The sequence below is a fragment of the Capra hircus genome, chromosome 6 (genome assembly GCF_001704415.2).
Source record: "Capra hircus breed San Clemente chromosome 6, ASM170441v1, whole genome shotgun sequence".
Lineage (NCBI taxonomy): Eukaryota > Metazoa > Chordata > Mammalia > Artiodactyla > Bovidae > Capra > Capra hircus.
The window spans coordinates 60,792,815-60,815,019 of NC_030813.1; the positions used below are offsets into that span (position 1 = coordinate 60,792,815).

The following is a 22,205-nucleotide window of genomic DNA, read 5'->3' on the forward strand; positions in this document are numbered from 1 at the left end:
GCTTCTCCAGTTTTTTGTATGGCTAACATCTTTCTCATTCATGTCACCTCATCATGTCAACTTGACAGAAAAACCTTCCTTTGTCATCAGTCGCGTTCTCATGCAAAACAGAAGGCATGCTCAAATAAAGGTGGCTGAGAAGAGTTTATTGAGACCATTTGGGACATTCCTGGTGGTCCAGTGGCTAAGAGTTTGTGCTCCAAATGCAAGGGGCCAGGGTTCCTTCCCTGGTCAGGGAACTAGATCCCATATACTGCAACTAAAGAGCTCACGAAAAAGATGGAAGATCTTGCCTGCTGGAACTAAGACCTCCATGTAGCTAAATAAGTAAAAGAGACGATTATCAGGGAGTGGGCAGGCCAGACACCAGAATGAGATGGAGAAGTGGGGTGCAACAAGAGGAGACAGGGGACCGTCAGAGTGGAGCAGAGCAGCCAATCCCCTAGCCTTCTGCAGTAAGAGGTACCTAAAACATCCCCACAGCCCTCTCCTCCAGCCTGCTGACCTCCTGCCCTCCCTTCCATTATCAGAGCCTGGACCCACAGGTATCCTTCCGGGTGAAGGTGGAGAGGCAATCTGAAGTTAGCAATATCCTCTTCCCAGGTCATAGTTTATCTTCTCCTCTTTTATCTGTTTAGTATGTATTACTCTCCACCATTATCTTCTTTTTTATCCCATTTCCTCCAGAACGTAATTATTTTGAGCGCCAAGACTTCCCAGTTCTTCCTCTCCCCACCTCTCTCCCTCTTCCCTTGTCTTTTTTCATCTTTGTCGTCCCAACACATAGTAGGTGCACAATAAAGATGAGTTAAATCAATCAACACAGGTAGCTTGCCTGGAGAGACAAAGGTTTATAAAGGGTCGTTTATCTTCTTTATCTTACAGAAAGATCAGGCGACTGAACATCCCTGGCACGGGGTCAGAGGGCTGCCCCTCTTTCCCCCCACTTCCGTAGCTAGGGTTGGCGCGGGGTGCGGCAGGTGAGGGCGGCCCCTGCCCGGCTGCGGCAGCGGGGGCTCCCCTGGGACGCCTGCGCCGCGCTGGCCGCGCGTCTGCCAGGGGCCGCCCGACTTGCTGGGCCCTCCGCAGCCGGCGGGGCGCGGGGACGTGCGGGAAGGCTGGCCGAATCCCTCTCCGGGTCGCGTTGCGGGCAGGGGAGGGATACACTCAGCGCTCACTCTCGGTTATTTTTAGTCGGTGGCTGACACCCCAGCCGGGGAGGGGGTGGTGCGGAGTCCGCAGAGAAGGTGGGGGTGGGGTGGGGTGGGGAGAGAGCTCCCGGCGCCTGGGCGCTCGCTCCCGCGGGGACACACAGCGCGGCCGAGCCGGGCGGCGCGGGGAACAGCTGCGGCGGCGTGGTCGGCGGCAGCGCGGCGCTCCTCCGGGACCTGCGCCGCGCGGGGGCGGGGCGGGCCGGGGAGGAGAGCGGGCGGGCGGGAAGGGGCGGGGAGCGCGCTCCTGCGGCGGCGGCGGCGGCGGCCGTCCTCATCCCGGCGGCCCGGCGCTCGAGTGGACGCGGGGCTTCGCAAATGGCTTGTCCCGTTCTCGGTCTGGAAGCTCTCCAGCCCCTGCAGCCCGAGCCGCCCCCCGAGCCTGCCTTCTCCGAGGCGCAGAAGTGGATCGAGGTAGGTACCCCGCGGCCGGCGGGCGGGCGGCCTGGCAGGGGCAGCCCGGAGCCGCCGACCCGCACACACCAGGACGACAGGTCTGGTCTCGCCTCCCCCAACCCCCGCTTTCTTTTGCCGGCTGCTCCGGATCAGCCGGCAGGGCCTGGAGCGAGCTGCGACCCCCGGACGCTTTGGCGCGAGGGTGAGGCGCGAGGGTGGGCGCGTAGGGAGGACACTGCGGTCTAGCTGTGCGTGTCGAGGGCGGGAAGCGGTACCCTGCCCTTCCATCCTTTCTGCCCGCCAGTCGCGCAAATCTCAGCTCTTGCCGCTTCCAGGCGCTGCCTGGGGAAGCGCAGTGCGAGCAGAAGCGCCGCAGAGGCGCATCAAGCGGGAGCCCCCGGAGTCCTTGTGGACGTCGCATTTCGGGAGTCCTGCTCCCCGTCCTACATCCGCCCCGAGCCCCCATCCCCGTTCTTCCGGAGCGGAGTTGTTAATGTCTCACGGAATCGCACACCCACCGGAGCCTCTGGTTGTATTCCTGGCACCGGGTCAGGTGTGAGGCTAGCACAGCACAGTGGGCCCGGGAGCCTGCAAGACCCACCTGCGAATGCACCATCTGCATAGACGTTGCCCATCTACTGGCAGTCCCCTCTCCATCCCAGAGGTGCCGGTTCCTGCCCCCGTTGGCATATTTCACTTCTTAAATGGCTCGGTGGCAGGCCAGGGAAATCACTGGAGCTCTCGGCTGGCTCAGTCCAGGAAGCGCTCGCTGGGCGATCCTGATTCTCGATGTCTATCTGTGGACGCAGAGTGGTGGCCCCGCGCTCCCGAAATGCCGTGTCTGCGGGGCTTAGGACGCTTGGAGGGCGCGAGGGGGTAAAGGTGACCCCCTATGATCCATGCAGTGAGCCTGTTTCGGCAGGCAGCCTTTCTTGAAGCTTAGTGGGAGGCTAATTTGACCCTGTTTTCCTCAGGGACGGGCAGCTCACCCTCCCTGGTAGTTCAAAGAAAGAAATGTACCGCTGTCATGATCCGGTAATGGTGAAGCCTGTTATTACTCAGACGGTCACTTAGAGACACCCCCCTGTGGCACCGCACGTCTCGATGCTGTTGTACAGATTGAAATCTGCTGAACTGCCTGGGGAAACCACTTAATGCTGCTCTAATGCTCCAGCCAGAGGCCTGCACCTTACCAGGTTAACCTGCTTCAAGGAAGCAAGAGTGTTGGGCAGAGTGTGCTGCTGCTGCTAAGTCGCTTCAGTCAGAGTTTAGAAAGATCTATTTAAAAATAGGGTTAAAACAAACAAACAAAAACAGAAGAATAAACTCAAAGCTCTGTTGCTATAAGCCCCAATCATGTCTCTCATAATTTGATGGCTCATGACGAGATGAGACTTTCGTCTGTGATATGTGGCTGGCACGGCTTGGCCTGTGACAGGTGCTTCCTCTGTGCTTCATACTTGGGTTCATAGGACATCCAGGAAGCATTTGTAGTCACTGGCTTGGCTGAGAGTTGGAGAATTGTGTTTTTCTTGTTCTTGAACTTTAAAATTCTCAGGAGAGATTTTTGATGTGGTTGGTGATAAAGGGAGGGATAGGAGCAGAACACTTTACAATTCTTGAAGGCAAGTGGTTTATTCCCAATTTCCTTAATTGTAACACGGACATGCTGTACTTGAAAAAAAAATGTATTTTGGTATAGTTACACACAGGAAAGTGTATGCTTCTTAAGTGCACACCTCCGTGAATTTTGACCTAGGTATATAGTAGTACTATGTTGTTTAATTGCTCAGTCATGTCCATCTCTTTGCAACCCTCTAGCCCGCCAGGCTCCTCTGTCCATGGGATTTCCCAGGCAGGAATACTGGAGTGGGTTGTCATTTCCTTCTCCAGAGAATCTTCCTGACCCAGGGATCGAACCTGCGCTGCGTCGGCAGGTGGATTCTTTACCACCGAACCACCAGGGAAGCCCATATAGCACTATAGCCCCTCACCTAGGTCATGATCTAAAACATTTTCCGTCCAGGTCACAGTCTGTTTTTAAGTGGTGGTATATTGCAAGCTAAATATTATGCAGTGCAGAATATCTGCTTTTGTCCTGGTTCCATAGATTTTTAAAATAAGAAGGGCTTCCTTAAGAAAGCTGAGCCCCATTGGGCCCTATAGACAGTTGGGCATTGTTCTTGATGCTTTACCAGATCAACCAACTCAAGAATGTGAAAGCCGCAGCGGGCAGTGCGTGGCTTTAGGATGAAGCAGCCGTGGCTCTCTCTGGGCATGTGCATTATTGAAGCGGCCTATCTCCTTTCAATCGCGGAGTTGGGTTTCGAGGAAAGGAGAGCTTCCCCTCCCAGGCTGTATAAAAAGGTGTTTGCTCCAGAGAGGTAGAGACCGCCCTTCTTCCTTCCCGGAGGTTCCTCTTGAAATGTAAATGCCCTGTCTGCAAAGCGGGGGAACCCAGCGGCAGTAACAGATGGTTCTGCGCCCAGTTGCCCAGTGAACAAAGATTCCTCAGCTAATATAGCAATAATGTAGTACTTAGTGTGAGCTGAATTCCCAGGAGGACTGTTATCTCGAGACAATTGCATCTCCTTTAGGGGCCCCATTGTTTTTGGCAACACCCTCATTGGTAGGGCTTTGTTTTTCACTTTTGTTCAGCTGGTGATTAAATTTCCCACAGACTTTTTTTTTTTTTCCTTTTGAGTAGTCAGGAATTTCACCTTTTCAAAAAAATGTTCCCTTGGGTGTAGCAGGTTAATAAACAAACTTTGCAGCTTGTCTCTTCTCTTCAGTCCCTGGTCTTCTTTAAGTAAGGATTGGCTTGAAAACTGTTCATTCTTAATAAAGGCTCAGGGAACAAGCTCCAGGAGATAACTTGTTAGTGAGGAATTTCTCGGCCTGCAGCCTTGGCTATTTGAGGGCTGTGTTACTGGGCAGGAAACGGTGGCCTGGGAACCATGCCCCAACCTCACCCCACCCCTAGCCTCTGCCTTGGCTGGCAAAGGTGAAGGCCTCAATGGAGGTCATAGGCCCAGGGGAGGGGTGGGGTGGGGTGGGGGTGGGGTGGTGGGAAGTGGGAATAGTTCCCTAACACTTCCAGTGACTTTTTATAGCTGTCGGAGCAGGCTACGTGTCTTAATGTGGCATCGGGGAGACTCCTGAAGGAAACAGCAAACTTCAAGCATTAGCTCTGGCTACCAGCAGGCAGGGGTTTAAATTCCTTGCACATTCCTTTTCTAGCAGAGCTTCCTAAGCAAAGCGGGAGCAAGTGCAGCGCAGTGGTTAGAGGTCGGGCTTTGGGGCTGGGCAGCCTAGGTTAGCATCCTAGGTGTACTGCCTTCTAGCTGTGTGACATTGGACAAGGCTGCGTTTCCTCTCCTTTTGCTTCTAAATCGTTTCTTTGAAAGCTAGCTCTAGAAAAATAACAGAGATGTTGTTGAAAGCAGCTGTAAAACAGGGGTACTAATAATAGATTACCTATCTGAAAGGAGTGCTGTGAGAATGAAGTAAGTTAATAACATTTAAGATGTTTAGACTAGTTCCCAGCTTTTAGGAAGCGCTGCATAAGTAAAAGTTATTATTATTATTATTGCCATGATATCACTACTGCTATTAATATCAGTAGTATCATTACTATGAGAATACTACTACCATCACCACTGCTACCTTTATTAATGCTATACTATTACTGTTGTTCCTATTGTCAGCAACAACTGCAGTTGAGTTTGAAAGAAAATCTTGAGAACCCTGAGTTTTTAGTGTAAAAAATAGAATTTAGTTATCTACCCATCTCATTCTGTTGTCTTACCTTATGAACGCCAGATACCTGGTCTCAAAGTTAAGTAGGTGCTGTGTGTTATTCTAACTTGTGCTAAGAGAGATTGAGGCTTCAGAGGAGAACCAGTAACATCTACTGATGAGATGACCCTGATAGTCCAATGAGGCTTAGAAAATTATTCCTCAATATTATGTTGTCTCTTTAAGTTTAATGCCTTTGAAGTCTTTGTTATTAGACTCCAAGCAGGATGCTCAGTTCTCCTCCTCTTGAAGATAAGCCAACATCAAATCGTTATACAAATGGTAGTTGTCTGAATAGTCATCTCCAGTATAGCAGTGTTTTGTTCATTGAAGTTGTGTCAACGCCCTCTAGAAAAAGAAGTCCCTCATTTATTTTCCTTCCTGCTTCTTCACTTCTTTTTCCTCTTTCTCCCGCTGCCCCCCACCCCCAACACCCATGATGGTATTTGTTAAGTTACAGGACTTTGTTAGCAGGTAGATGATTTGAATTTTCTTAGTTCCCCTCCTGACTTTTTTGCCTCTCCGCCCACAACAATATATATCTGTTCTAATCTGTAGTTATTCTCTGCAATGCCAAATACTTACTGGAGAAACAGATGTCGCTTTAGCCTGGGTTCAGTTGTGATCTGAAACAAGTTGCCAGGCCTTTAAGGAGGGGCAATTTCTACTCAACTCAGCCTTACTTCTCGACTTGAGATGTTTCTGGACTCCTTTAACTTTAATCATGACATGCCTGTGGGGCTTGGTGCTGAATATAATCTCATTTGTGACCTAATCCATATTTCATGTAAGTAGGAACTAGGGCTGGAAGGGATCAGTTCTTCATTTTGGGTCATTTCCTACTGCTGATACAGAATTGTTTTCTGATTCAACTGGGCCCTGATTTTGAAGATTAAAAGCACTGAGGGTACCTTAACTCTCCAAGACTGAAAGCTGTTGTGTTGCTTGGCAGTGGGAGAATTTATGTGTAGCCTTTGAGAGAATGTAGCATTTGGAGGCCAGTAACATGACATTTGGGATGTAATGACCAATGAACATATGTCATAAGTTATACAGTCATTCTAATTCTCCTTCTCTGTTGGGACTTGATGACTCTTACATCCTTTTACTACAACAAAGATTTAACATGGCATATGGTTCTCTACTTGGCCCGGAGAGCTAGGGAAGTGGAAGGAAAACTTTTCTGGCTAGATCAGGAAAAGAGTAGTGGTCTGAATTGATATGGAAATGAGAACAGGCAGCATCATTCTCACAATGACATTTAAATAGTCTGGCTTGTTTGTATACAAGGGCTGCTATGACACAGTCTGTCACATGGCAGGAGAACAGTGAGGTCCCACAGATTTGGGGAAAGGGGAAGTGGAGTGGGAGGTGGAGCTGGCTCTTCTGGCCCCAGCATCTCCCTGGAAACCAAGTTTGCATCAGGCAAGCTCCAAATGAGCAGGCTGAGCTCTGGCCACCAGGAAGGGGTAGGATGGGGCCTGTGTCCCCAGGAACCAGTTCTCCGGGCCCCCGGCTCTCTACTGATGTCTGACAATGGAACCATGATGCAGACATCTGGCCAGTGATTCTGGGGCAGTCAGTGCCAGGTGGGGCCAGGCAGCCCCTGGAAATTGGCCTGACATCTTCTTTTTTTGCTTTGGACTATTCTGAAGCTTAAAAATGTCATAGCTAGGGCTAACATGATAATGATGGTGGTGAAACTGATGCTCATGATGATAAAAGTTGATATTTTTTGAGTGCTTACTCTATGTCAGGGACAGGGTGAAAAGGTCAAGGTAGGCATTAGTCCCTTCTAAGTAAGTACTGTTATTATTCCCACTTACAGGTGAGAAAATATCTTGCCCAAAGTTATAAGTAAGTGGCAAAACTAAAACTTTAATTGAAGCAACTTTTTTTCATATCTACAAGTGTATGCACCCAGATACCCAAAATCTGCAGTTGAAGACATTGAGGCTTCCAGGAACTAGGAGTCTAGCCTAGGTTCACCTCTTCAGGAAGTTCTGGTTAGAGTTAGGATTCAAAACTCAGGCTGTCTGACATTGTAGTCCTTATTATCTTTCTAAAATATTTTTAATTGAAATATGATTGATTTACAAGGTTGTGTTAGTTTCAGTTGTATAGTAACATGATTCAATTATACATATTCATGTTCTTTTTTTTTACATTCTCTTCTGTTATTGGTTATTACAAGATATTGAGTATAGTTCCCTGTGCTGTACAGGTCCTTGTTGGTTATCTATTTTATATATAGCAGTGTATATATTCCCCTGGAGAAGGAAATGGCAAAAAAAACCCCAAAAAACAACAAAAAAAAGACAGGGGTGAGGGGACCTCTGCACAGTCAGAGGAACAGAAGACTCAGTCCTTACAGGAATTTTCACACATGGTCCTAAACGTAGAAAGCAATATAAAGGATATGAGCCTACACTCCAGTATTCTTGCCTGGAGAATCCCATGGATGGAGGAGCCTGACAGGCTGCAGTCCATAGGGTCGCAAAGAGTCGGACACGACTGAGCGACTTCACACACACACTCACACACACACACAGTGTATATATTTTAATCCCAAACTCCTAATTTACCTCTCTCTCCCACTTTGATAACCGTAAGTTTGTTTTCTGTTTCTGTGAGTCTATTTCTGTTTAGTAAATAATTTCATTTGTATCCTTTCTTTCAGTTCAGCTCAGTTCAGTTGCTCAGTCATGTCTGACTCTTTGCAACCTCATGAATCGCAGCACGCAAGGCCTCCTTGTCCATCACCAACCCCTGGAGTTTACCTAAACTCATGTCCATCGAGTCGGTGATGCCATCTAGCCATCTCATCCTCTGGCGTCCCCTTCTCCTCCTGCCCCCAATCCCTCCCAGCATCAGGGTCTTTTCCAGTGAGTCAACTCTTCGCATGAGGTGGCCAAAGTATTGGAGTTTCAGCTTCAACATCAGTCCTTCCAGTGAATGCCCAGGACTGGTCTCCTTCAGAATGGACTGCTTGGATCTCCTTGCAGTCCAAGGGACTCTCAAGAGTCTTCTCCAACACCACAGTTCAAAAGCTTAGATCTTCTACATATAAGTGATATCTGGTGTTTGTTTTATTTGGCTTACTTCACTTAGTATGATGATTTCTAAGTCCGTCCATGTTGTTGGAAGTGGCATTATTTCATTATTTTTTATGACTAATTGTCCACCATGTGTATGTATGTGTGTGTGTATCCGTATATACACACATACGCACACACATTATCTGTTCACTCCTCTGTCGATGGACACTTAGGCTGTTTCCGTGTCTTGCCTGTTATAAATAGTACTGCTGTGAACACTGGGGATGCAAGTATCTTTTCAAAGTATGTTTTTCTCTAGGTAGATGCCCAGGAGTGGGATTGTAGGCTCATATCCTTTATATTGCTTTCTACGTTTAGGACCATGTGTGAAAATTCCTGTAAGGACTGAGTTTCCTGTTCCTCTGACTGTGCAGAGGTCCCCTCACCCCTGTCGTGTTTTTTTTTTTTTTTTTGAGTCATGATGTGGCTTTCAGAAGCTGCAGCTCCCTAGTTTGTTTATCTTCATTGTTCACACCTTTCCACTACCAGGACTGAGGGGCTGTCCTTGCCGGGACAGGCCTTAGGTTGGGTGAAGGAGGGGTGGGAAATCAAGTAGGTGGTGCTGCCACGGCCCTCAGGCAAGAGGAATTAGGCTCCATGCCTGTGCTGGCTGCCTTCTGCCTCACTTTGCTAAGGTGGAAAGGGGTGTTGGAATTGTCTGCATCGCACGGCTGCTAGACGCTGGTTTCTGTCCCCTGTTGTTACAGCCCCCAGGCACTCCATTGAACTTTTATTAGGGCAAGTGGCTAATAGGTAAGTGATTCATTAAAATTTTTTTTTAAAAAGCTTGCTTATTCATTAACATGTGATTTCTTAAGAGGATGGATATTCTAGAATAGACTTATTGGAAAAGACCCGGATGCTGGGGAAGATTGAGAGCAAGAAGAGAAGGGGGCAACAGGGAATGAGATGGTTGGATGGCACCACTGACTCAATGGAAATGAGTTTGCACAAACTCCGGGAGATAGTGAAGGATGGGGAAGCCTGGTGTACTCCAGTCCCTGGAGTTGCAAAGAGTCGGACACGACTGAGTGGCTGAACAGCAACATGATGTTAGGGATCGTGGCTGTCTTGTTACGGTCTTTACCTCCAATGGCTGTTCCATCTGGCGATGAATGCATAGCTCACGTGTGCTTTAGCGTGTTCTAATGGAGCAGTTAGCAGGTGCGTTATTCCATACTTTCCCTTCCCCAGAGAGTTTGAGTAAAGACCTGATACCCATGTGATCTGTTCTGTGCTCCAAACACGGGCACAAAGGGCTCTCTCTCCCCCATGCTGATGTGTTGAAGCACTGTTGGCGTGTCTGTCTGAGGCTTTACCAAGCTCCTTCCCTCTCACCTGAGAGTTCTCCCATCTGGACAGGCGCTCACCTAGGAGGAGTTTTGTTGTTGAGTTCAGCCAAGAGGCAGGAGCTTCCAAGAGAGGAGCGTGGCAGCCTCTCCTGCAGCTGTCCCAGACCATTCTCAGGAACTGAAGGGTCTGAGTAAGCAGTTCTGTGACTTCTGGGCGTCTTGGCTTGTCACCTACATTCCAGTCTAACCCAGGTCATTTTGGCCTTTATTTTCCTGATTGAGGACTGGATCACTTAACAGTGGTTGATTTTTGACTGCTCTCATTGGACCTAGATTTTTTTTTGAAGGTCAGTTCACTCTTTTGTGATTTAGAAAACCATGCAATACAATTTATAGTACTTCCCCGCATCTGTTCCTAAGTATGTGTGTGTATGTGTGTGTGTGTGTGTACTTTTGAAGCAAATGAAAGGTATCAGGGTCTTTTGGTGGGGGGAGGATAAGAGGGAAAAAGGATGACTTCAGGACAGTCAAATGAGGAAAGGATAATAGCACTTTGTTTTTAAGTAATTCAGAAATATAAAAATAGCCTCAATTAGAGGGTTACTAGATGATACAGGAAAAAAAATAGTTCCTAAAAAAAAATGATGGAACATTGGAAAGACTTCTGCCTGGACGCTGGGAGATGTTATATCTCTCTCTGCAAGGCAGAATGATGTCATGGAGTTCAGTTCTGCTGTGGTAAAATTCCATGTTTGCAGTGTTGAAAACAACACTCCCAAAGAGATGTCCTCATGCAGCTAGCTAACCCTGATGGTGTGGCCATAGAATCTTGGAGAATTATGTTTGGCATAAGGGGAAAAACCAAGGGGAAGTAGCCATATGACATACACCTAAGGAGTATCTTGGCTGATACCTTTTCACAGTAAACTTATACTATCACAAAACTCTATCCTTTTATCTATGCTGGGACCTTAGGATAAAATATTGGTTAGACTGAGAAAGCTCCATGTTTCCATAGCTCTGCATTCTGACTGTAACATTTACAGCCATTGTCAGAGGCAACTCAGTCTCCTGGTCAACCTTAGCAGTTAGGGATGTACCCCACCCATCTATCCCTAAATAGCCCATTAGGAGGCCATGCAAGAATAGACCTGCACTTGTTTTTCTTTTTAATAAAGGTCAAGGGCAGACGGGCTTGTGGCTCTTTTATTTGTACATCCCAATACTGTTATAAAAAAGGCCTCAGCCTTATTTTTTACTTAGTGGGACACTAAGTGAGGAATTGAATTTATTTACTGTGGAGTAGATGGCTCTCTTTTCCTCTCCTAAGAAGTATTTTTAAAAATAGTATTCAAACAATTATTTTATTCTAATAGGAAACTGAATGAAGGCTGGGATAGGTTCAGTCAGATGGTTTAAAATATGAACATAATTATTTGGGATACTTGGTTGTCACTCATAAGTTGGTGCGTGTGAACTCAGTCGTGTCCAACTTTTTGAGACCCCCCCCAAGGATTGTAGCCCTCCAGGCTCCTCTCTCCATGGGATTTCCCAGGCAAGAACACTGGAGTGGGTTGCTGTTTCCTTCTCCAGGGGATCTTCCTGACCCAGGTACTAAACCCTCGTCGCCTGCGTTGGCAGGTGGACACTTTACCACTCAGTCACCAGGGAAGCCCTTCCCTTCTAAGTTCGCTTCAGTGTGAATACTAAAAATAAGCATTAATGGTGAAGATAAGCATTAATGTGTGAAAGTGTTTTAAGCGGATTTTAAAATTCATTTCCTGAAAAGTATCAGCTAAGCTTTAACCATGTAGCAGGCATCATGCTGAGAACCAAGGTTAGATGGTGAACAAAGTAAGCATGATTCCTGTCCACAGGAAATACACATTGTAGTAGAAGTCGTGGGCATTGAGCTTAAACAATAAATTCATAACAGCAAATTGGGATAATTGCTATGACAACAAAGAACGAGGGACTTAAGAGAAAATAACTTTAGACAGGCAAGGGCTCATAGTGAAAGTAATGTTTAAGCTACGACCATCGACGGGTGCTGAGAGGAGAATTAGATTGATGCTAATATATTGAGATAAGGGCTTACATGCTTTTATGCTCTTACAGTTCTCTAAGTGTGTTGAAGGCATGTGTGTAGGAGAGCAGATGGAGAAGGGAGCTGAGTCAGAAGTGCTTAAATATTCTTGCAGGCCACTCAGAGCAGGGTTTGCATGATGGTTGACTGGAGTGCTTAGGATCAAGGCACAGTAAATCAAAGACCCTTTTCTAGAAGAAATGGCAGAGAAAGCTTTGGAATTTACATTTGCACCTGGACTCTGGGATTAAAATTCTTCCACAGAAGAACCTGCACTCTGCTGGAGAAGGAAATGGCAACCCACTCCAGTGTTCTTGCCTGGAGAATCTGTGGGTCAGGGGAGCCTGGTGGGCTGCCGTCTATGGGGTCACACAGAGTCGGACACGACTGAAGCGACTTAGCAGCAGCAGCAGCAGCCCTGAGGCGAGAAGGGACTGCAGGAAACCTGCCTACTTTTTAGTGAGTAAGCAGAGCAATTCTGCGTGAGACTTTGGGCGGTGACCCACAGATGTCCTCTGATTTGGGAACTTGTCCGCCAGATTCCTCTAAAAGAAGGTGCTTTATAGTGAATAAAGTTGCATGTCATCTGGGAGCCCCATTAGTTGTAAACCCTGTGACTTAGATTTCTTTTAACAGTCAAACCCATCATCTCCAGACCCTGCCCCTCCTCCTTCCATATGGTCCAACATGGGTACTGGAGATTTTCACCATCATATCACCTTTCCAGGAAGCAGTGTGGAGAAAGGGAAAATGAAGAGTGCATCCTTCACGTATAAGATGCCTTTCAGACAATTCTTTCTGACACTTCTACTTCCATTTTATTGCCTGGGATTTCAGTAATATGACCCCTCTTGATTGCAGGGGAAGGTGGGTATTCCCAGGTAATAATCTGGGTTCTGTTCCTCAGGAGAAAGGGGAGAATGGTGGTTCAGGTAGGGGTACCCTGGAATGCCCCTTCTCCACTTCTCCAGGGACAAATCCTTTTAAGACAGGGCTTAACTATGACTGCTTCTGAGACAGACTCCCTGATTCCTCTAAGCCCACTAATCCTCTGCGCATACCTGACATTTAGAATTCACCTCTGTTAGAAACGTTGTCGTATTTCATTGTAACAAATATCTTGTTGCTTGGGGGTCTGCCTACTTTGCTAAACCCCAGAGCTCTTGTGGCCATGGTGTGGGTCTTGGTGACCATCCCATCCCTCCTTGGTTTGTTCGCTCTGCTCCCTGATAGGGCCCCAGAGACACATTCCCCACTGCCCGCGAGATTCCTCAGTGAGTCTGTGCCCAGCTATGATTGCCTGATTGGCACTTGGACTCTGCTGTGGCAGAGAAAATAGACTCTGTTGCTGCCCTAACGGGAAGCAAAGTGGTTTTTTTTTTTTTTTAAAGACTGATTAAAAAAAGCCGTTTACCCAATAGTTGCCTGGAGACAGTCAGTGATTGGACACTTGGAAAAATGATTCCACTCTTGGCTCCTAGGTAGGTGATATCAGTTGAAGGAATTATTTAGGAGGCCACCCTTCCCCTCAGGTGGGACCAGGGCAGGGCTGTGCTCACTGCGCTTGGTGTTCCTGTCGGCAGGGCTGGAGTGCAAATGACCATCTCCTTTCTTCAAATAAACATGCTTGCTTCCCAGCATTCTGTCCCCACCTCAACCAGTCAGGCAGCCTCCTCTCTCTCTCCCCTGTTGTAGGATCTAGGTAAAGAAATAGCATGGAGGGATTTTGTGATAGTGGCCATCTGGTAAGTTCCTATTGGATAGGTATTTTAAATGGAGCATGCCCCCCACAAAAACGAATGACCAGCAGCTGACATTAATCAGTGACTATGACTGTGAGCGTTCATTGTCATGGCCCAGCGGAAACACTGAGAAATGGCATCCTCTCTGCCTTTTCTACAGAAAGTGGAAAAAGGAGCTTGTGGAGCTGAATGTTATCAACCAACAGATGTGGTTGCCGCCTGTTTCCTCAGGAACCTTGCAAGATGTCATAAATCGGAGGGGTGGGTGACAAGTAGAGGCCTGATTCATCATGATGCAAGAGTTGACTGAATGTGATAATGTAAAGTGATAAAGTAGGTAGTTTAGTGCCAAATGAATATAATAGTTAACATAACACACTTGTAGAGCACATCATAGGGCAGTGCTCATCTAGGTGGTTGGGTTATAATATATAATGTAATACAATATTGCATAATGTAATATAACATATAACGTAGCACTGTGCCTGGCACATAAGGGGCTTCTCAGGTTAGCACCATTTTATGCCCATTTTACTTGATAGGAAAACTGGAACACAGGCATGTTACTGATTTGCCTGAAGTCACATAGTTAATAAGTGGCAGAGCTGGGATTTGAGCCCAGGCAGTTTCGTTCCAGAGCTTGAGCTTGGGCTGGTGACTGCTATGCTTTAGAAGTAAAAGCAACCATCTGCTTGCTTAGATCCCAACCATCTAAGCAAGCAGATGATCTGCCCTCCCCTGTCTTCCTCATTCCCTTGGCAGCTGTTTAGTGAGCATCTTCTCTGTGCATCATACTGTTGGTTGCTAGGAAACAGTTCTACCTCTGTGATTCCCAAGCACATTCTGTGAAACTGGAGCCCTTTCATTGCTTTTAAAAAGATAAATTTTGGCAGTAGAGTGGTTAGGACTGTGACGAAAAACCATTACAGAAGCAGAATAAACCATGTCTGATGGGTGGAACTATTTTTACTTCCTTTCTCTTTACCAGTCTCTTTTCCCTTGGTTGAGATCTGGCTCCCTGTCTATATTCAGTGGTCCTAGACCAGAAATTATTATTAACAGGAGGAAGAAAAGCATGTGTGGTTAGTATGTATCTCTGCCAGGCATTGTGCTGGGTGTTCTATATTTGTCATTGTATTTAGTCCTTGGGTAACAGATAGCTGTTGCCCACTGACTCAGTTCAAGGGTGTCTGCTGTGACTATTCCAGTATGTTTCAGTAATGTCAAGGCTGGCAGGCAGATGGGTCAGGACTCTGATCTGATGTGGCTCCACGGCCCTCAAACAAAGCCCCTTGCAGTGGTACTTCTCTTGGCCCAGCCTTTTTGTACTTCCTGGGTGCAGCTCCACTCTCAGCTCTCTTACCCGGCATGGGGCCCTGGTGTTCTGAGCAAATACAGTTGACTGTGCTATAGTTTATGTTTCTGTAGAGTGAATTATTGCATATGCAATTGGGAAATAGGGAGTGATGCTTACAAGATGGAAGCTGCAGTGGTTCATGTGAGATTTTCCTAGCACCTTAGTATTTGGCATTACCTGTTAGCAGTAATTGAAAGCAAAGAAGACTAGTGCTAAGTAAACCAGGGAGGCAATGGCACCTTGTTCTCGCTCTGGGCTCTATTTGGCTTTGCACTTATTAAAACGTTTGATTTTCCCAGACCTTTCTGTGCTTTATCTTATCTTCATAATGCAGTAGCTTCAGTCTTTGCTCACACCCTTTCCATCCTGCCTCTTGACCCCATCCTCCTTTCTGGTACAAAGTCCCACATTTATTCTATAACGGGAAGTAGAAAACATCTTTTTATATGTGCTAGTAATTCTCAGTTTCTTATTGTTTTTGTTAGTCTGGTTACAAAGTTGAATGGGACTGGAGCCTTCTGCCCCAACTCTAAATTTTCCATCAGCCTTGTTATTTTTTAGTGTGTGATTTTGCAATATATGAGGTTTTTGGTTGTTTGTCTTACTTTGGGACATTATTCATTCATTTTCAGGAATTACTTTGTTTTATAGTGGAAATACTTGGATTTTAATGTTTTGTGCAGCCTTACTTTCTCTACTCACATGCTCAGATCAGAGACAGAGATGTGTAAAACAACAGCTGGACGATTCCTGATGCTGGAATTTAGAATCTTGGGTCATAAGGAAACTTTTAAAGGGATTTTACATTTCCTACCTACCATCAGACGACCTTAGACAACATTCGCCAGAGAAGCTCCTCCTGTTTTTGGAGAAGGGGTGAAATAGTGCAGTTTTTTTCCCCGAGGCATCTTTCTTTGAGAGTTTGTGTGTTCGTAGTACTTTGAGTGCCTTCCCAGGTGGCTCACTGGTAAAGAATCCACCTGCCAATGTGGGAGATGTGGGTTCGATCCCTGAATCGAGAAGATCCCCTGGAGTGTGTGTGTGTGTGGTGTGTGTTCAGACAAGGAATAGGAGGTTGTGTGGCATAGAGAGGGCTGGGCCTCCTTCAGTGTATGGGACCTCGGGCTGCTTCTGTGAGGAAGTGCTGCTAAGCTGAGACCTAAAGGATAAGTAGGGACTGACCAGACAAAAAGGCGCAGGAGACTGTGTTCCAGGTGGAGGCTGGGGGATGGACGAAGACTCCAAAGAAAGAGCCCTGGGAGGCGGGAGTGTGGGGAGCCAGGGCTGGGGAGGTGCAGGATGATGGCCGTGGGGGGAGGGCCGCTCAGCCTGGCTCAGAAGGTGGGCTCCTCAGGGCTGCTGGCTCTCTCTTGGAGGCCAGGGATCAGATTTTCTGTAAACATCCTCAGATTATCATGGTTCATGACAGTAATTTATACTTAACTGCTGACTGGCCCTATTCTAAGCATTTAGCTTCTCAACCATCCTGTAAGCTAGGTGCAGACTCTTTTTCCTCTTATTTTATAGAGAAATAAGTAAATTCTTGAAGATCACACAGTCATTAGATGGTGAGGCTGATCTTCAAACCCAGGTAGTCTGACTGCTTTATCTGGACTTGTAACCACCACGCAATGGGCTGTGATCCAGTCTCTTCACCAAGGGCAACCTTAGGGGATATTGGTGGTCAGGGGCAGTAGTGAAGAGGTGGTTTGGCAAGTGGGAGTGTGGATGATGACTCAATGCTGGAGGCCTGTGTTGGCTTTGAACATGTTTTCAGTAATTTTAAAGAAACTCCCCAAGTGAATCTCTTCTTCCAATATACTGCCTGATAGTTGCTGCCACCTGGAAGGGAGAGTTATTTTATCCAGATGAGGCGTCAGGCATCTCCCCAACCCTACATTCTAATGTATTTTTTTGTGGTCTTGGCTCCTAGGTGGCCTGATGGACTCTGATAAACCACTGACATTTAACTTCCACCGGGAGCTGTGAATTGTGTAATGTGTCAAAATTTTTTCTTATTCATGTGTTCTTTTTATGAGTGTGTTTAGTAATTTTTTTCATTCAAACATTCTTTTGTGTGTTTTAGTTCGCAAAATTAAACTTAACTGTTCTGTTGCAACCAACAGAAATCCAACCTAAAGTGGCTTTAGGGAAAAAAAAAGATGGTTTATTGACCAACTGACAGCCTGGAGGTAGATTCCTACTTCAGACGAGGCTGATTCAGTGGCTCTGTGGTGTCAGTAAGGACAAGGATTCTCTCGGCCTTTCCACTGTGCTGTACATTGCATGGCTTTATGCTCAGGCTTAGTGTGAGTATCTATGCCTGCCCTCCTCCATCCCAGAAAGTCCAGGTTTTTCTCCTTGCAGGCTTGGCTGGGCAAGAGCAATTCCAGTCCTCCTGTTCTGTTTACACCCTCTGGGCAAAGAACGGAGACACGTCCCTCTTTCATAATCACCTGGGGAATAGATAAAATTGCTTAGCTTAAGCCAATCAGGGTCCACCTTGGCCCATCCCTACTAAGGGATGGTATTTACATCCCCACCACTGGCTGCTACCCAGCAGTGAAGTGGTGAATTCCCTAAAATCTGGGGGAAATAGATGAACAGATGGTAGATATGAGTTTCAGCAAGGTCTGGGAGATAGTGAGGGACAGGGAAGCCAACAAATGTTACCAACATTTTAGTTAAAACTCAGTGGTATATAGAAGTACATTCATGGGAGCAAGACTGTAGAGAAAAGCAAGGAAATAGTTAAAAAAAAAAACTCAGAACAGTGGCTCCTTCTTGGAGCTGAGTTTAGGATTATAATCTACATTGGTTAAAACAGTCATTAACACATTGTTTAGAAGACTAGATTAGGGTCAGTTTTAGAGATATCATTGAGTGCCAGGTGCCCAACTCAGCATCTAGTTGGTTCTATGAGGTGTAAAGATGTGATTGAGTGAAACACTGGTTTTGAAGTGTTGATTAAAAAGTAATGTAACTCATGCAACTCAATAGTAAAACCACAAACAATCTGATTAAAAAATGGGCAGAGGAACTGAATAGACGTTTATTCTGTTTTTCTAAAGAGGACATAGAGATGGCCAACAAGTACATGCAAAGGTGCTCAGCATCCCTCACTGTTAGGGAAACGTGTCAAAACCACAATGAGACATCACCTCACACTTGTTAGATGGCTATCCTCAAAAAGATGGTAAAGAACAAGTGTTGGTGAGGACATAGAGAAAAGGGATCCCTTATGCACTGGGGGTGGGCATGTACATTGGTGCAGCAACTATGGAAAACAGCATGGAGCTTCCTCAAAAAATTAAACATAGAGCTACCGTATGATTTAGCAATTCCACTTCCGGGAACTTTTCCAAAGAAAATAAGAATACCAATTCAAAAAGATATATACACCTGTATGTTCATTACAGCATTATTTACAGTGGCTAAGATATGGAAACAACCTATTAATAAGTGTCTGTCAAGAGATGAATGAATAAAAAAGATGTGATCTATACACACACACACAGACACATGCACACACACGCACACACACGCACACACACAATGAATTCTAATCAGCCATAAAAAAGAAGAAAATCTCTCCATTTGTGTTAACCATGAAGGAACCTTGCAGGTATTATGCTAAGTGAAATAAGTCAGACAGAGACAGACAAATATTGTATGATCTAACTTATATGTGGCATCTTAAAAAAAAAGTTGAACTGATAAAAATGGGGACTAGAAAAGTGGTTGTCAGGGGTTGAGGGTGGGGGAAATATGGAGAGGTTGGTAAAAGGGCACAAACTTTCAGGTGTAAGATGAATATCTAATGTGTAACATGGTGACTAACAAAGGTCTGTCTAGTCAAGGCTATGGTTTTTCCAGTAGTCATGTATGGATGTGAGGGTTGGACTGTGAAGAAGGCTGAGCGCTGAAGAATTGATGCTTTTGAAGTGTGGTGTTGGAGAAGACTCTTGAGAGTCCCTTGGACTGCAAGGAGATCCAACCAGTCCATTCTGAAGGAGATCAGTCCTGGGTGTTCTTTGGAAGGAGTGATGCTAAAGCTGAAACTCCAGTACTTTGGCCACCTCATGTGAAGAGTTGACTCATTGGAAAAGACTCTGATGCTGGGAGGGATTGGGGGCAGGAGGAGAAGGGGATGACAGAGGATGAGATGGCTGGATGGCATCACTGACTTGATGGACACGAGTCTGAGTGAACTCTGTGAGATGGTGATGGACAGGGAAGCCTGGCGTGCTGCGATTCATGGGGTTGCAAAGAGTCGGATACAACTGAGTGACTGAACTGAACTGAACGTGGTGACTGTAGTTGATAATACTGTGTTGTTAAGATTTGCTAAGAGAGAACTTAATGTTCTCACCAGAAGAAAATCCCATATATATAATATATATAAACATATATATATATAAATATATGAGGTGACAGAATGTGTTAATTGACTAGATGGAATCCTCTTATATATATGTATTAGATATCATGACAGACATTTAAAATATCTTGTCATTTTATTTGTCAATTATGCCTTAAGAAAGCTGAAAAAAATAACATAAAATGGTCCAACCTGGGTCCTTCAGTTCTCCTTTCCATTCAGTATACATTGACTATTTTACTGAATTATATAAAAGAGGCGCTTTTAACAAATTTTAGAAATGAGATCATCCAACAGCATAAGCTGATCTCAATTTCATATTCCTCAGGTAAGGCTGTATTCTGTGGAGCCTGAAGCCTAGAAATAGCAAAACCACACAGTTGCTGCTTGCCGGAGAATGCTCGCCTGTGCCTGCGCACGCACTCCCCAGGCATGTGGGCTTCTAAAAGCGGGTCTGGCGGCTGTCGCCCACTGATCCTCTGGCTGAGTGACCCAGATTGGCACAGCGCAACTGGATCCTGGGCAGAGCCTGTACGGGAAAGAGGAGGGTAAAAATAAAAACCACTCGGGCAGTGTAGGTGGAGTCAGGATGCTTGAAGCTCACTGGTTACTTTGCTCCGCCTTGGTTAGATTTCCACTTTTTTTTTTTTTTTTTGAGGAATAGCAGTGGTCGCAGGGATGGTTTTCTAGGTTTCTTAAATAGTAAAATAGTTTCGTATAGCAAGCAAAACACAGTCTAAGATGCTTTTTCTATATGTAGAAAATACATTTTTTGAGTTTAGAATATCTTACCTGTAACATGAGATTTTTATTTATCCTACTTCCCTGGTGGCTCAGACAGTAAAGAATCTGCCTGCAGTATGGGAGACGTGGGTTTGATTCCTGGGTTGGGAAGATCCCCTGGAGGAGGGCATGGCAACCCACTCCAGTATTCTTGCCTGGACAATTCCATGGACAGAGGAGCCTGGTGGGCTGTTGTCCATGGGGTCACAAAGACTTGGGCATGACTGAGTGACTAAGAACATTCAAGTCTTTAATAAACCTTATTTCCAAAGGCATCTCTTTTATGGAATTTCTCTCTGAAATAAGACCTCTGTCTTTCCCTCTTTGATAATTGAGTGAAATGAGCTTGTCATGTAGGGTTTTGTTTTACACATGATTTTCTTTGTTATAAAGAGTAACAGTGTTTACGTATGGTGTAAATTATTCAGTGAGAATAATCTTTCAATCCTGTCATTTTTTTGGATTTTGACATTTCTATTTTAAAGTGTGGATTTGCTAATTTTTGAAGCTCTGGACCTCATTAGTGGAAATTTTGAGTTTTTTATTTTTGGCATTTGACCAAGATGATTTTTTTAAAGTGCAGAAGCAGTTTCTATGTCACATTTTCATCAGTTACTGATAGCTTTGAACTGTGTGACATTTTTTTTCTCTCCTGAATGCTCTGTGTTTTTTTATGTAAGCATCTCTCTGTGATCTATAGATTGAAAGTTAAATCCCCCAATGAGCATTGCTTTGTAATGCAACATATTAGAGTATTAAATATTGATATTTAAAATACATGGAGAATGTGAGTATAAATTATTTTAAAAATAAAATTAAAAAATAATCTCATACCCTAGTAGAGACATATTTCAAAAAAAATTTTTTTTTAATTTTGGCAGTGTTTAGATCATGATGCTAGTTTGGAATAAGTTCTAAGAATTTTCTTACATATCATTTATTAAGTTAATAATTATTTTAAAATCTAAGAGACTAATAATGCCTATGAGTATCTTTTGGGAGTGATAGAAATATTCTAGAATTAGATGGTAGTGATGGTTGACCATTTATTTATAATACTTAGTGGAAATACTAAAAAAAATTCTGAATTATACATTATACATACATTAAAAGAGTTTTATGTTAAATCTATTAAGAGCTCATAATGTTCCCAGTCCTCAAGACATGTAAAAAGACACATGAAATATATTAGTTGACTCTTGGTACAATAGTGCAGTGTGACATATCAATCACTCACCAAAACTCACAGAGGCAGAGAGCGGTAGTTTTTATTTTTTCCTGCTCATGGACCCAAGGGTCTACTGGAGCAGCTTTGCTTCAAGCTCTGGGTTGACTGCACTTGAGTCGAGCCCGTGGACTGGGTTCAGATCTGCTTCACGTGTGTCTGTTCATTCTTCTTGGCCCAGAGACCGCCCGGGAGATGCCTCCATGGCAAATGAGTGACAGGTGCACCAGGGCGCAGCCAGATCATGCAGCAGATTTAAAGTCTCCACCTGCATCACATCTCCTCACATTCCACTGCCAAAGCGAGTGATGTGGCCAAGGCCGTGGGACAGGGCAAGGCATTCTTCCCACAAGGGGAGGCGAGAGGAAGGGAGGGGAGGCGAGAGGAAGGCAGGGGAGGGAAGGGAATATTCTTCAGGCAATACTCCAGTCTGTCATGAAGTGTTTGTGGTAGCTGCAAAAGAAGAAGAGAACATTTCTCCCTGGATCAGGATCAGTGTCTTTGAGAAGATGAGCATCGGGTTGAGTTTTGATGTGAGCCTCTGTTGTCAACTGGATGGGGAAGGTAAGGGTGAGGAGAGATGAGAGCAAGGGCTGGAGAAGGGCCTTTTAGATCACGAGAAGAGTTTGAGCAGAGGCATGGAGGTTTGCAGGAGCAGGATATGTCCAGGAAGCCGCAGGGCCCCAGAGAACAGCATTTGGAAAGGACTGCTGGGAGAAAATACTGGGTCCTCCCCACGAAGACCTGTGTGCCATGCCTAAGTGTTTGGTGCTGGAATTAAAAGGGCTGGACTCTGGAATCACAGCCTGAGTTAAAAACTTGGCCATTCCATTTTG

At 45.5% G+C, this 22,205-nt stretch overlaps 1 protein-coding gene across 10 annotated transcripts in view; it reads left to right on the forward strand.

Annotated features, from left to right (window-relative positions):
- Positions 1,453-22,205, forward strand: part of LIMCH1 (LIM and calponin homology domains 1) — a 360,061-nt gene continuing 339,308 nt past the window's right edge. For all 10 annotated transcript variants that reach the window (XM_018049399.1, XM_018049400.1, XM_018049401.1 and 7 more), the window contains exon 1: positions 1,453-1,625. In XM_018049399.1, coding sequence (XP_017904888.1) covers positions 1,530-1,625 — 96 coding nt within the window. In that variant the 5' untranslated portion in view covers positions 1,453-1,529. The remainder of the gene's footprint in view (positions 1,626-22,205) is intronic.